Source organism: Rhineura floridana, chromosome 6 (genome assembly GCF_030035675.1).
Source record: "Rhineura floridana isolate rRhiFlo1 chromosome 6, rRhiFlo1.hap2, whole genome shotgun sequence".
NCBI lineage: Eukaryota > Metazoa > Chordata > Lepidosauria > Squamata > Rhineuridae > Rhineura > Rhineura floridana.
The window spans coordinates 52978722-52993985 of NC_084485.1; the positions used below are offsets into that span (position 1 = coordinate 52978722).

The 15264-nt window shown below is 43.5% G+C and overlaps 1 protein-coding gene across 3 annotated transcripts in view; it reads left to right on the forward strand.

The window, feature by feature from the left end:
• The first annotated feature begins 5617 nt into the window (after nt 1–5617).
• Nucleotides 5618–15264, forward strand: part of LAD1 (ladinin 1) — a 40879-nt gene continuing 31232 nt past the window's right edge. The window contains exon 1 of one of the 3 annotated variants that reach the window (XM_061631880.1): nt 5618–6105. In XM_061631880.1, the coding sequence (XP_061487864.1) occupies nt 6068–6105 (38 nt within the window). In that variant the 5' untranslated portion in view covers nt 5618–6067. Of the gene's footprint in view, nt 6106–6144; nt 6350–15264 lie in introns of those variants that run through there. The other 2 variants (XM_061631882.1, XM_061631881.1) reach the window with 2 other exon arrangements.

A 15264-nucleotide genomic window follows, 5' to 3' on the forward strand; every position in this document is an offset into this window, starting at 1 on the left:
GTCCATGGTACCATAGTGACTTTCAATAGCAGTGGTTCCCTAAGTAAGAATCTAGACATGAGGGTCTTTTTGATCAGCTCAAATAATAGGAGACATACTGAGAAGTCCCACTTAGTTCAGCCCTGAATTTTTGAAACAGTTTTATTTTTCTGCATCTAACATATACTCCATACTGACTTCTTCTTGGTTGCATTTTCATATACTCCAGCTGTTCCCATATACCAGGGGTTTCTTATTACTTGCCCCTGGCTGAAAACAAAACCAAAACACTCTCTCCCTTTCTGTCTTTGAAGGGTGACTTGTAACATTTTTTTTGTTTAGGTCTTGAGTTGCTGTACTTGCCATTCTTCAGGGCTGAGCTCCTTCCCTGGGCTCTTGCAGAGGAAATGAAAAACGCACCCAGCGAGATGTGCAGATGGGTCAGTGATCTTTTGGCATGAGAACAGGGATGTTCCAATCACATCTGTATTTAGCTGTGAAAATGTGGGAGACAATGCCTAGAGCCAGAAAAGTTTTTTTAAGTGCTAATTATAAGATAAAAACCGTTTTTAAAATGTGAGTATAAAATGGGACCCACAGAAAGGTTATAGCAAATGTGTGCTGAGCTGTATAGGTTTACCTTCCCAATGTGTCACCTGCCCATGTCAAAAGCATGCCAAGATGGAAGAGCAGACCTAAGGGAATCTACACCTGTGGAGCTTCTCCAGGAGCTAAAACCACAGGGCCCTTTGCTGTTGCTCAGTCGTGGCAGCTAAGAACAGTGGCTGAAGAAGCTACTCCTGCAGGGGTAGAGTGATATCAAATAGGGCAGAGTGATAGCTAGGCATGTAGTGATACATTTTCTGGTGACGAACCAAAGGGCCCCCTTTGGGAGGCGGGCACGGGAACTGCACTTCCATAGTAAGAACAGCAAAAACCTACATCCAAGTAGATGAACTTGTTTAAAGTTCTTAAATGTATTAAAGAATTTCAGTACAATGTTTCCCCCCCCCCAAATAAGAGCTAAAGTCGTTGCAAAAGCTTAACTCACTTATCAGTTATTCCAGTCAGTGTTGTTGTACAGGGAAAACATGGGGTAGCATAGCTCTGGGACCTTTTTCATAACAGGAATGATGACATCATCTGCCAGAGTCCCAGGGTAATTGATGACCCTCCTTGCTCTGTCAAAGGAAGGAGGTGATAATGAGGCTTTCAAGTTTTCCTATTGATTGAGACAGATTAGCAGAGAGGAAGTCAGATAATTCACTGGGGCTGTGTTTTTGGATTCTCCTTGGGGGTGTGGCTATGGGGGCCGTCATGACGAGCTGGTTTAGTGAGCAATTGGACACAATTGTTCATATGGTTCCCTTTGTATCTTTGTGAATATGATATAAAAGGCACAATCCCAGTCACCTGCAGCATCCTGCCAACTCCCTCCTGGACTGGTCAATGGTCATGTAGTTCTGTGCAACAGATTTTCCTGTCACCAACTACCCCTCGACATCAACAGCCCTCCCACAAGCAGAATGCTGCATTTTTAATTGGATGACAAGAAATTTAAAGCTCTCTGTGTTTAGAAGACTGCTTCATGCAGTCCAATCCTATGCAATGTTTACTGCAAAGTTTATTTCTTGTCAGATTTATATCCCCCCTTCCATCTCATAATGAACCATTCAAAGCAAAGTAAAATAAAAGCAAAAGTGCTAAAATGCACTATGACAATAACTAAGAAGCAACTCAGAGGAGTAGAAAGTTATAAAAACTGGAGGGAATGTAAACAAACAATGACACAGAAGACAAGCAAAAGGCCCACTAAAACAAAGAAGACTTTAGAAAGTGGTGGAATATTAAAGGAGGAGCAAGTCCGAACTCCTGGAGCAGGGAGTTCCACATTCTGGGTGCCACAACCAAGAAAGCCCTTCGCTTCATTAATTGGTTTAGAGCAGTTGCACCCCACTTGTCAGCCAAAATGGTTTCCAGAGTGGCTGATATACAATCAGCCAAAATAAGGCTGTCCCTGCCCAAAGGCTTACAGCCTAAAAGACACAACATAAAAGGGAAAAGGGACATGGAGGGAAGAGGAAAACAAGAAAACTCAGGCTCCGGGTCTTAAAGTTAAATAGTAGTTCTTATAAAGGCTAGTCAGAATGAATACAGCTCAGGAATAGGAGAAGCTTGACAGAGGTGATCTTTCAGCAGAGCTGATGGAATGAGACCTGCTTCCTATCTCTCCAACCAATTATTCTTCCACAGAGCTCAGTTGGACTTACTGTCTCTTAAGAATGCATACGATTGTAGCCTTTGGTGTTGTCTTTTTCAATATAAGCTAAACATCTCAGAGAAAGTATGTGCGGTGTAGGTGTTCCTTTTTTTTGTAGTGGTGAGTGGGGTTGTGTGTTCCAATGAACCCTGTGAGTGATGCTGTTGGGAGTCATGTGCTCCCAGCAGGGTCACCCATGGCGGTAAGGTCGAGGGAGAGGAACCAGACAAAGAACAATCAAAGAATGTCCTCAACGGCAGAACAGGCGGAGGATAACAATGTGTATGTTACAACGGCTGTGAAGGTGGATGAAGGCTGCAGCAGATAAAAGACTTCCAATCGTCGTGGTACCCATGCCATTGGATCAAAGTCTTTTTCTGTCAAGATTGTGTGTTGATCATTGTGCGCCAATCTCCCCACATAAAACAAATTCACGTACAGGCATCTTCCAACCAAATTATCTTGGAAGGCAATCTTACTCGGCCATGAGTGATTGCCAACACAACAACTGTATTTTAATATTTTTAATCTTGTAAGCGGGTTTCAGATTATTCAAAGCAACCAGTTGGCCACTGTGAGGAGAGAATGCTGGACTAGGTGGGCCACTGGCTTGATCCAGCAGGCTCTTCGTATGTTCTCATTAATGATAAGGAGTATATAAAACCACTTAAATGGTTTAACAATTAAGCAGTATACACCTTTCATTAAATCAATCAATCAATTAATGAAATAAACATTAATAAAATAAGTATCCCTTTCCCCTGCCCTTCTGTGGCTACAGCCTGGATCATGACACAAACATAAATAATGGCAGGGTAGCACATCACAGTGAAACTGTTCTCATTAGTCAGGGGGAAAAATCAGTAAGAGGACATTTGAAATGAAGGATCTGTGTGTGCCCTGTTCAGAAAACTCTGGGCTAACTGTTCACACATGCAAGCCCTCATTTGATGACGCAGTCAGGGAGTGATGGTGACTATGTATGCATGAGCACCATTAGGGTTAGGCCGAAGAGGATTAGGAATCTGTGCTTTTAAAGATAATCCTAAATGATGTGGTCTTTAGTTTCAGATCTGTGCTATTTACTTTGTTTGTTCCAGAACTTGTTCTACAAGCAGCTTCAAATCAGTGTACCTTACTCTGCCTGGCTTTTAACAGGAGTTTAGGTGTTTGGTGGGTGTTGGATAGGGAGGCACCTGCCCCACTCAGTCTGACAACTTCACAAGACTGAAGCACTACTGCAGCTCCTGTAACTTATTCCTAAGTCCTCCAGACTCACTCCTTGGGGACCCGTCCATCTCCTAAACATAAGAACATAAGAAGAGCCTGTTGGATCAGGCCAGTGGCCCATCTAGTCCAGCATCCTGTTCTCACAGTGGCCAACCAGGTGCCCGGGGGAAGCCCGCAAGCAGGACCCGAGTGCAAGAACACTCTCCCCTCCTGAGGCTTCCGGCAACTGGTTTTCAGAAGCATGCTGCCTCTGACTAGGGTGGCAGAGCACAGCCATCATGGCTAGTAGCCATTGATAGCCCTGTCCTCCATGAATTTGTCTAATCTTCTTTTAAAGCCATCCAAGCTGGTGGCCATTACTGCATCTTGTGGGAGCAAATTCCATAGTTTAACTATGCGCTGAGTAAAGAAGTACTTCCTTTTGTCTGTCCTGAATCTTCCAACATTCAGCTTCTTTGAATGTCCACGAGTTCTAGTATTATGAGAGAGGGAGAAGAACTTTTCTCTATCCACTTTCTCAATGCCATGCATAATTTTATACACTTCTATCATGTCTCCTCTGACCCGCCTTTTCTCTAAACTAAAAAGCCCCAAATGCTGCAACCTTTCCTCGTAAGGGAGTCGCTCCATCCCCTTGATCATTCTGGTTGCCCTCTTCTGAACCTTTTCCAACTCTATAATATCCTTTTTGAGATGAGGCGACCAGAACTGTACACAGTATTCCAAATGCGGCCGCACCATAGATTTAAACAACGGCATTATGATATCGGCTGTTTTATTTTCAATACCTTTCCTAATTATCCCTAGCATGGAATTTGCCTTTTTCACAGCTGGGTCGACATTTTCATCGTGCTGTCCACTACAACCCCGAGGTTTCTCTCCTGGTCGGTCACCGCCAGTTCAGACCCCATGAACATATATGTGAAATTAAGATTTTTTGCTCCAATATGCATAATTTTACACTTGTTTATATTGAATTGCATTTGCCATTTTTCCGCCCATTCACTCAGTTTGGAGAGGTCTTTTTAGAGCTCTTTGCAATCCCTTTTTGTTTTAACAACCCTGAACAATTTAGTATCATCAGCAAACTTGGCCACTTCACTGCTCACTCCTAATTCTAGGTCATTAATGAACAAGTTGAAAGGTACAGGTCCCAATACTGATCCTTGAGGGACTCCACTTTCTACAGCCCTCCATTGGGAGAACTGTTCGTTTATTCCTACTCTCTGCTTTCTGCTTCTTAACCAATTCCTTATCCACAAGAGGACCTCTCCTCTTATTCCATGACTGCTAAGCTTCCTCAGAAGTCTTTGGTGAGGTACCTTGTCAAACGCTTTTTGAAAGTCTAAGTACACTGTGTCCACTGGATCACCTCTATCTATATGCTTGTTAACACTCTGATAGAATTCTAGTAGGTTACTGAGACAGGACTTTCCCTTGCAGAAGCCATGCTGGCTTTGCTTCAGCAAGGCTTGTTCTTCTATGTGCTTAGTTAATCTAGCTTTAACAATACTTTCTACTAGTTTTCCAGGGACAGAAGTTAAGCTAACTGGCCTGTAATTTCCGGGATCCCCTCTGGATCCCTTTTTGAATATTGGTGTTACATTTGCCACTTTCCAGTCCTCAGGCACGGAGGAGGACCTGAGGGACAAGTTACATATTTTAGTTAGCAGATCAGCAATTTCACCTTTGAGTTCTTTGAGAACTCTCGGGTGGATGCCATCCGGGCCTGGTGATTTGTCAGTTTTTATATTGTCCATTAAGCCTAGAACTTCCTCTCTCGTTACCACTATTTGTCTCAGTTCCTCAGAATCCCTTCCTGTGAATGTTAGTTCAGGTTCAGAGGGTAGCAGTGAAGGTCTCAGAGGGAGGGTCTTCATTGGGAAGCACAGCAGAAACCTTCTGCAGCTCCTTTTTTGAAATTGACACGAAAGTGACTAGTTCGCAAATTAACCCTCTGCATCTGGGCGCCTTGATCCAATGGAACACGGATGACTTGGAGTGTTTCTCCTCCCTCTCCCTTCGCCCTCTCTCGCCGCCTTCCACCTCCTCTGCCTTGCACAGTCGCAGAGAAACAGGAGGCGGACTCGGAGAGGCAGGAAAAACTGGTTCTGAGCAGGGAGTTGCCCCCGAAAATCCAGGGCGCCTTGGCCCGAGCGTGGAGCTGAATTCAAACCCTTCCCCAGCCCGGGCAACCAAAGAATGGCTGCCTTTGTGCGCAGGCTGCGTCACGTCCCACCCTCGCAGGGTGCCTTTTGCAAGGTGCTGCTAATAGACAAATTACAGCTCCCAGCCTGTCAAGGTAGATAACAGGACCATGTGATGCAGGCAGCTCAGCAGTTGACGGGTGGCACCGCAGGGTAAAGGTGCGCGGCGCAGCGCGGCGCAGCCACGCCGGGAGGGAAGGAAGGAAGGGGAAGAAGCAGCCGAGCTCACGGCGACGGGACTCTCCGTCTCGTGGGAGAGCCGGGTGGCGGGTGTTCTTCCCGGTGGATCTCACTTCTGCCTTGATGCCCTGGGAAGATTCCCAAGCGCCTTGGAAAAAGTAATTATAGCCGCAATCGGCGCCACTGCCAAAGCCCAGGAGAAGCGATCAGCATGTCTTTCAACAGAAAGAACTGGTCTGCGCTTTCGAGGTGGGTGCTGCTTTCTCTTCGTGCTGATGCGTCCGCGGATTGGGAAGGAGAGGTCTTGGACCTCGCAGGCAGAGAGGAGGGGGAGGGCGCAGGTCAACAGGCAGAGCGATCCCTCTCGCAGCCTCTGTGACCCTGCCAGTGACAGTGAGGGGACAGCGAAAATCCCCTTTGCTACCAAGGATCCCAAGAGGGGAGCAAAACGGACGGACGGATGCCCGGGGATGAGGATGGTCCTTTGGCTCAGGTTAAAATTAGTTAATGATTAGCCCTTAAAATGCACAAAGCGGGTTTTACATTTTATCTTCGCCGCAGGCCAGTGGGAGGTAGAAGCGCGTTCTTCTTGAGGCTGGTTCGCATCTATGCAGGGGGCGCACCCAAGATTTGTTGCTTTCGCTGCACGTGATTCCTGGGTCGACAGCAGATTGTGGCAGCGCACTCCACTGCGAAGTGTTGGGTGTGAAGCAGGGCTGCAAACTTGGAGTCGATTCTTAATCGATTAGTCTGACCGTTAGATGAACGGATTTTACTGGTCGACTAAAAAGATGCTCCCCATTTAATCAGGAACAACATTACTCTCCAGATGGCAAGTGCCGTTTTCGACTAGGCATTCCCTCCTGTCTGTGTGAGAAAGGGGGGCGGCGGACTACCCTTTCTAGGATGATGCCTACAAGAAAGTGCCGCCCCCCGTTAGAATTCTTTCTCCCCACCTCACATGCTATAGTACGCAGATTTAAATGACTGATTCATTACCTCACACTCGTTCAGTGAATGGACTAAAGTTTCATGTATCTGGGTGCTTGCCCCAGTTTGAAATGAGGAGATATGAAACCTCCATCTCTGAAATGGCCCATTAACCCATGCAAGTCACCCTTTGCTGCTGCAGCTCTCAGGCTGTGAGCATGCACATCCCAGTCCTTCATGGCTGGCAGAATCTGTGAACTGCCTAAGCTGAAAAGAATTGATTTAAGGTTCTGTGGAAGTTCTGTCTGGCTCTAATATCTGTGGTGGTTCATTCACACAATCAACCCATCACTTCTTGTTACAGTGATCAAGTGATCATCATACTTGTCTGAACCAGGACATTTAGGCTGCACAGCTATTTTTTCAGGCTTGCAGTTCAACTTTCACTGCAAGATAGCTAAAGGAGGCAGTATGCAACCAAAGTGGCACATCCAAGGATCCCTTGCAATGACACTGGAGGGGATCCCCTAGATACTTCTGTTTGGGGTGGTAAAATAACATGGGCCAGCTTCACTTTTATTCCCATTTTACATCTGAGGCTGTACAAGGCATAACAACCTGCCCATAGCATGGCTAAAAGGGAACTTCTTCTGTCTCTTGTCTTCAGCATTTAAGTGCCAAACTGGAAGCTCGAGAGAAGACCCCCACCTTACCCCAAGAAAATAAAATGTGGCATGATGGGACAGTCCTTTGCCAACATCACATTGGGGATTGTGCAGACAACACAGCGTGTGTTGGGTCAGCTTTTGCCTTTCTCTGTTGTGATGATCAGTTGAGTAGATCCAGTTCCCAAGGAAAACACCTTGCAGTAGGTACACACCTAGTGAGCTCATAGTCAAAGTAAGACTTGATTCCAGCCCTTCTCTTCCTGGGCTAAGTCCAGCAATGGGATTCATTGGCTTTTGCACTGGGCCAGGAAAGCTCTCAAGAACCACCCTCAGGGAACAGTACAACAGAGAATAACGAAAACAAATGAACAAAGCAGTTTTTGAAAGTAGAATGCCCGTTGACTGCCAGTTTTTAAGTCAGTGAACAATCTTGCTTTTAACTGGTCAATTGATTATAATTATCTCAGGGCAAGTGGCAGTTTGTTTGGGGAAGATTAGTAAATTCTCCTGACTGTGTATATCAAGTAGGGATGTGGGAGAAATCTGATTCAGTTTGCATTTAAAGGACAACCTACCTAATTTGCACTTTTCAAAACAATATGCGAACCGAAACACAGCCATCCTTCAAAAATTTGTCATCTGAATTTTGCAGTGCAGTTCTTCAACCAACTAATGAGTTCAAAAATGAATATACTAAAGTGTGCATTAATATATATATATATATATATATATATATTAGTGAAAATAATATGCAAAATTGCTTTAAATGGCAAAATTGTATATTTTAGGCAAAATTTGGTTCCAAAATGAGTATATTAGGAGAAATTCATACTAAAAAGCTGATGAATTTTCATGAGGACTTAAAAAATATTCAGAAACTGATGTGAAAATATGGAGAACTGAATTTAAGATTGGAAAATGAGTAACCAAAATTGATAAATTCACCCGCCTCTAACTACAAGGCATCACACACTCTTTGGAAAATCATCTTATCTGAAGCAAGATATATATTTGGCTCTCTCTCTGTGCCAGCTTTTAAATGGAAACCCCATTTATTTAAAACTGCTTTCAGTTAAGTTTTTGGACTGAATTTCTAAGCATTTAATGGTCTATATTGTTGCAGTTTTTAAAATGCCACCCCCCAACTGTTTAATTTTATGAATCTGAGACTGGGTTGTGAATTGTTCTTAACTACTGTTTAAAATTATATTTTGCTGGAATAAGATATTGTAGTTTTGTTTTTGTATGGAAGCAGTCTTGGGAGGGCTGTGCCCTAAAATTTGCTCCCATACGAAGTTGCTCGCACAAGAAGTTGTTTCCATAAGTTGAAGTGATGGCCACCAACTTGGATGACTTTAAAAGATGATTAGACAAATTCATGGAGAATAAGATTATCAGTGGCTAGTAGCCATGATGGCCACGTTCTGTTTCCATAGTCAGAGCAGTGCATACCAATTGCTGGAAATCGCAGGAGGGGAGAGTGCCCTTGCACTCAGGTTCTACTTGTGGGCTTCCCACAGGCATCTGGTTGGCCACTGTGAGAACAGGATGCTGGACTAGATGGGCCACTGGCCTGATCCAGCAGGCACTCCTTATGTTCTTACAAGGTGGCACAGAAATATTATAAATACATATAGAAAGCTAAACTGATATAGGCTAGAGTTGGATGATGATTAGCCCATGGACCAGTTTTGATCCTCCAGCCTCACTTTTCTGACTTCCATCCTCTTTCCCACAACAGCAAACCAGATGCCTCCTAGATACCCTGAAAGAGAGCATTAAGGCAATAGCCCTCTTCTATTGCTGCCTTCTAGTGCAGGTTCACATGTACTTCAGAAAAGCATATTTCAGAGCCCTCCACCAGTTTTATTATACCTTTTTTGGAACTTGGTGGCAATTGCTCATGCCATATACAAATGTTCACAACAACATCAGCGGCATTGAACGCCCTTATGTCTAATGGAACACCTATAATTAAGATCTCTGTTGGAGGTCACTGATTCACAGGGTCGCCATAAGCTGTAATCGAAGGCACATAAGAATAACAATAATTAAGATCTAATTAAAAATCCATGTTTTTAAACCAGTTGTTAAGGAAGTTGTTCCATTATCTTAATAATTAGAGTGATTAATGTTTTCCAGTCCTATTGAGACTGCATTCATTGGCGTGTCATGAAAATGGATGTCATTGTCATAGCCACATGGATGATAGATCTCTTCCAGTCAATCTGCATGGTGCATTTTTTCCTCTCCCTGAGCACAACCCTCATTTCAGAAATGCTGCACGGGTGTAACTTAGGGAAGGAAGTGAAGTCAACCACGTAACATATTTGGTATGGGATCTCAGGTGTGATACCAGATTATGAACACAGTAGAACCTGTTTTGCTCTGATATCTTAGAAATATGAAATTTGTACACAGCAGAGGTGTGTCTTGCATAATGGTGGAGAAAAAGCCCAGAGACACGGAATGCTGGAGGACACTGTACATGCTACAGATGTATCCTCTCTTGGAGATCTGAAGGTAGTGTAGCAACTGCTTAATAAACACTTGGGCTGTACACACACCAAATATTTAAAGTGCATTTAAAACACATGGCCCTTCACCCAAAATACTGGGAACTGTAGCTTACCTCTCATAGAGGTACAAATCCCAGCACACTTAACCTAACTACAGTTCCCAGGATCCTTTGGGGGAAGTCACATGCTTTAAATAGTTGGTGTGTGTGTATATATACAGCCTTGAATTCAACAGATTCCCAAGACTGGCATGGAAAGTGGAGGGACCAGCATCAGCTTTGGTTTTGAGCATGGAACCAGGGGTGCTGCTGAATGGGCCATGGTATGAAGAACTTGTTAGCACTCAGTAGTCTTGGTGAAAAACCCTGGAGTTGTTGTTCACTTGTGTCACCTATTTGACTTTGTTGTTGTTGTTATTAAAGGGTTGGGGAGAGGTCAAGTATAATTTGATGAGTTTTGGCACAAACAATGTATAAGAATCACATGTGGCCAAATGTGCGTTGTTTCTACAGTGCCGCCTTAGTCAGAGAGTAATGAACTGGAAATTCCTAAGTGGCCCCAAAGCAGGTAGGATTCCAGTTTGGTTGCTTGCTGTCCTAAGGAAGAAAATGTGTAGTGTTGGAGCCAATATGTAATTTGCAAAGATGCCATTTCTTCTGAATATGAATTCTTGATTTTTTTTAAATTATTTGTGACTTTTTCTCTCACGGGTATGCATTTTGAGCATCAAAAATAGTTGCATTTCAAAAACTTAATTTCCTCTAATTGAGATATTATTTTCATAGGAATTATAAAACTGAAATTGCATGTGATCTTAAGTTTATGTTCTTATGTGTGCAAAATTCAACATCCTGAAAATCTCAACTACTTGAATTTGCCTAGTTTAGTTCAGCCTTGCCCAACCTAGTGCCCTCCAGATGTTGTTGGACTTCAGCTCCCATCAGCCCTAGCCAGCATACCTAATGAAAAGCACTACAGTTCAAAACATTTGTAGGGCAACAGGTTGGGGAAGGCTGGTTTAGTTTAAAAAGCATTGACAGAATCAGGGGTGTAGTCATCCGGGGTCTTGGGGTGGTGGTCTTAGACCCCTTACTATTTTGGGAGCAGGATCCCAGCGGGGTCACTATGTCTCCAGCATCCTATGCATCAAACAACATGAAAGGGGAGTGTGTTAGCTACTGGGAAGAGCCTTCTAACATGCTTCTTTGTCCTTTCCTGCTTACTGGAGCCAATCAGAGTGAAAGGCACTCTGAAGACTCTTTTCAGTAGCAAACACTCCTCCTTTTCATGCTTTTTGGCTCCTAGGGATGTCTATTGTTGTGGGAGAAGGCATTAACAGATATCTCATTCTCAACCCAGCAGCAAATAAGGGGGGGGCGTGGCTGTGACTATCATAAAGGGGCCCTGCGCTTCAGAATTTGCCACTACACTACTGGGCAGAATCCAGCCAAAGTTTCAAGTTCTATTCAATGGTAGGGATTTTAAGAACATAAGAACATAAGAAGAGCCTGCTGGATCAGGCCAGTGGCCCATCTAGTCCAGCATCCTGTTCTCACAGTGGCCAACCAGGTGCCTGGGGGAAGCCCGCAAGCAGGACCCGAGTGCAAGAACACTCTCCCCTCCTGAGGCTTCCGGCAACTGGTTTTCAGAAGCATGCTGCCTCTGACTAGGGTGGCAGAGCACAGCCATCATGGCTAGTAGCCATTGATAGCCCTGTCCTCCATGAATTTGTCTAATCTTCTTTTAAAGCCGTCCAAGCTGGTGGCCATTACTGCATCTTGTGGGAGCAAATTCCATAGTTTAACTATGCGCTGAGTAGAGAAGTACTTCCTTTCGTCTGTCCTGAATCTTTTGTCTGTCCTGAATTTTAGGCAGAAGCTTAACTTGCCCGTTGCCATGGCTGGGCTTAAAATGCTTAAATTTGACTGGATTGTGCCCAAAGATATCAGAATGTATTGATTACATTTTTCTTTGAGTATTTAAGACTGTTCACATGCTACATTTTCCAGCAGATACTCACAGGTATCTACTGTATCTAGGCATGACGGATAAGGAAGTGAGTTGGAGGGCAGTCCAGTGATGATTTCTCCCTTATTCTAGTCTGAAGGAAGTGAGAGCGTTTATCATCATCTTGCTATTCATCCATCACACCTCTGTTTTATGGCATATGACCCATATTAAGTGCCAGGATTCATGTGACAATAGTAAGGATGTTATCTGCTCATCTGTCTGACCCCAAATTTTAGCTTGCCTGGCATTCCACACCTTCTTGTTTCTTCTTGTTGATGAGGTGCCAACGAGTGAAGGAACGTGGAGCCCTGTGGAATTTCAATTAAGAGATGACCTAAACAACCCCCACATTCCAGGAGTTGCACATGTTGTAATCACAGTGTTTTGTATGATCTACATATAGGGCAGGGCAAAATGATGTGTGGGATAACCCTCACTCACACACACACACACACATTAATAAGAGAAGGAGAATGTAGGTACAGTCAAATTGTGGAGTGTTTAAGGACAACTAGAATTGTATGTGTATCTGTCAGTGTGTGCAGCTCAGACGTCCAAATAAGTATCTATGCCATGATCCACAATGAACTTCTGTAAAATGAAAACTAGGATTTCCAGAAGATCACATGGCCATAAACTGAACAGATAAAACAGAAGTGACAAACTGACAAGGGAACTTAGGTACAAAACCAATAGTGATTTCAGTGGAACATGCACAGATACCTGAACAGTGATCTCATCAAGAACAAGTAGGAGATGGGGAGTTTGAGAATCCACAGGGATGAAATCTCAATCACTGCAAGAGTTCAACATGAATATAAGCAATTCTGTGATGAAGTTGTAGACAAAAGGCTCCCAAACCACCACAGTGGCATATAAGCGACACCTTGGTCACTACATGGTCTGCACATAACAGAGGGGACAGCGACTTCTCAACTTCCTTCCTTTTACATTTATGATAACAGAAAGGAATTGCTGTGCATTGTCTGTCTTCAAAACAGGAAGGAGAAGAGATACTTTGGAAGACTCAGTTCTGTTCCTGGAGTTGTTAATGTGTGTCTGATTTCCTGTTGCATCTTGTTTTCGTGCGGCATCTTGTTTTGACAACAGTTACAAGCACATTTTCTACAGGAAAGCCCTTCCTTAAGCCTTTGATTCTTGCTAACTCATTCCAGTTGCTCAAATTCACATAGCAAATTCTGAGTTTTCTATCCAGCATTGGTTACATCAAGTGATAATCTTCTGATTTATTAATGAGCACATTTGCAAACCAGTTAGATGTTTAACATAGATCTAGGGTTTCCCCAAGGCATATTTTTCTGCTCAGTATAATGCAGATTTTTTTTAAAAAAAATGTAAAATATTTTGAAGCAATACTGGAACATTTTTAGACATTCATTGAATTCAGACATTCAGGGTATCAGGATAGTGGCTGTCCCATTCCAAAGTATACCTGTTCATCTGAAGGTCTGAGAAGAGTCTGTGCATGTATCGATGTGCATGCATATGCTATCTATGTGCAATTGGGAATCCTGTCTATTCCAGAGTTCCCAGAGAGCTGAGTTCATATGCATGCACAATCTATAAGTCTGTAAGTTTTAATCAGATGTTGGCAGGAGCCAGTGGGTTAGAGTCAATGGTGTGGTTAGGTAATTTGAAACCAGAAGTAGCCAATGTGGCACCTTCCAGTTGTTGTAGGAATCCAACTCCCAAGAGCCCCAGCAAGCATGAGCAACAGTCAGGAAAGATGGGAGTTGTAGTCCAGCAGCAACTGGAAGGCACCATACTGACTACCCCTCTTTTGGATTCTGGAATTAACAGTTTTACAGCCCCCTCCCCTATCTTTAGATGGTAGAGTCACTGTTTCAAAATGTAGCAAGCTAGCCCTGGTGCATTTCTCCCTCTCCCCAGCTGCCACTCATTCTGCTGAGTGGGGCCCTGGATTTCTGCCCCAAAGTCCTGCCCTGATTGACCCACTGGTAAGAATTACTGTCATTAACTAGAAAACTGAATGTGGATTTGGGGGAGACAGCTGAACATTCTACCTTTGCCAAACTATCATTACGACCTTTGCCAAGTCACTTATCTTTACTGCAGTTCCCCTCGAAGCAAAAATGGGAATACTAATGGCCATTATCTCAATATTGTGGCCTGAATAACCTCAATAAAGATAGCAAAGGGAGCATGCTTTTTTGGAGCATTTTAGGATGAGTAGCAATATTCCAACCTTTTTACTTTATTAAAATGCACATTGTATATCCCTTTTAAGCATACAAAGTACTTTTCTATACTTTTTAAAAATGTGCACTAAAATAAGAGCTTTCATTGATATAGCCATCCATTTATATACCCAGGCAATAGGTGGCTTAGGCTAGGAGACTGTGACTTGGGTAAAGCTACCCAGATTTCAGGTTTCTATTTATTTTTTCTTTTCAATTTAGATCCACTATCTCTGAGTCAATACTGCAAACGGAACCAAGTTATTAGAGTCTGTCCAGATCAACTTCATCTCCTTTTTGGATAGTTTGCTAGATTATGGGAACGTCCATGGTGTGGATATAGTGTATCTTGATTTCAGGAAAGCATTTGACAAGGTCTTCTATGGGATCATTGTTGACAAGATAGCAACATGTGGACTGGGCATACTTCTGTTAGGTGGTTTCCTACAATACTTAAATTCATTTATTTATTTATTGCATTTGTATACCACCCTATACCCAAAGCTCTCTGGGCAGTTTACAACAATTAAAAACATTAAAAACAAATACACAAATTTAAAAACACATTTTTAAAAAGCCATTTAAAAACGCATGCTAAAATGCCCAGGAGAAGAGGAAAGTCTTGACCTGGCGCCAAAAAGATAACAGTGTTGATGCCAGGAGCACTTCATCAAGGACATCATTCCATAATCTGGGGACCACCACTAAGAAGGCCCTCTCCCTTGTTGCCAGCCTACCAGCTTCCCTCCGAGTAGGTACCCAGAGGAGGGCTTTGGATGTTGAGCATAGTGTACGGGTGGGTTCATGTCGGGAGAGGCGTTCCATCAGATAGTGGCATAGCTGGGCCACCAACTGAAGTTGGTAGAAGGCACTCCGTGCCACCAAGACTACCTGAGCCTCAAGTGACAGAGATGGTTCTAGGAGAACCCCCAAGCTACGAACTTGCTCCTTCAGGGGGAGTGCAACCCCATCCAGGACAGGTTGGACATCCACCATCTGGTCAGAAGAACCACCCACTAACAGCATCTCAGTCTTGTCTGGATTGAGCCTCAGTTTATTAGC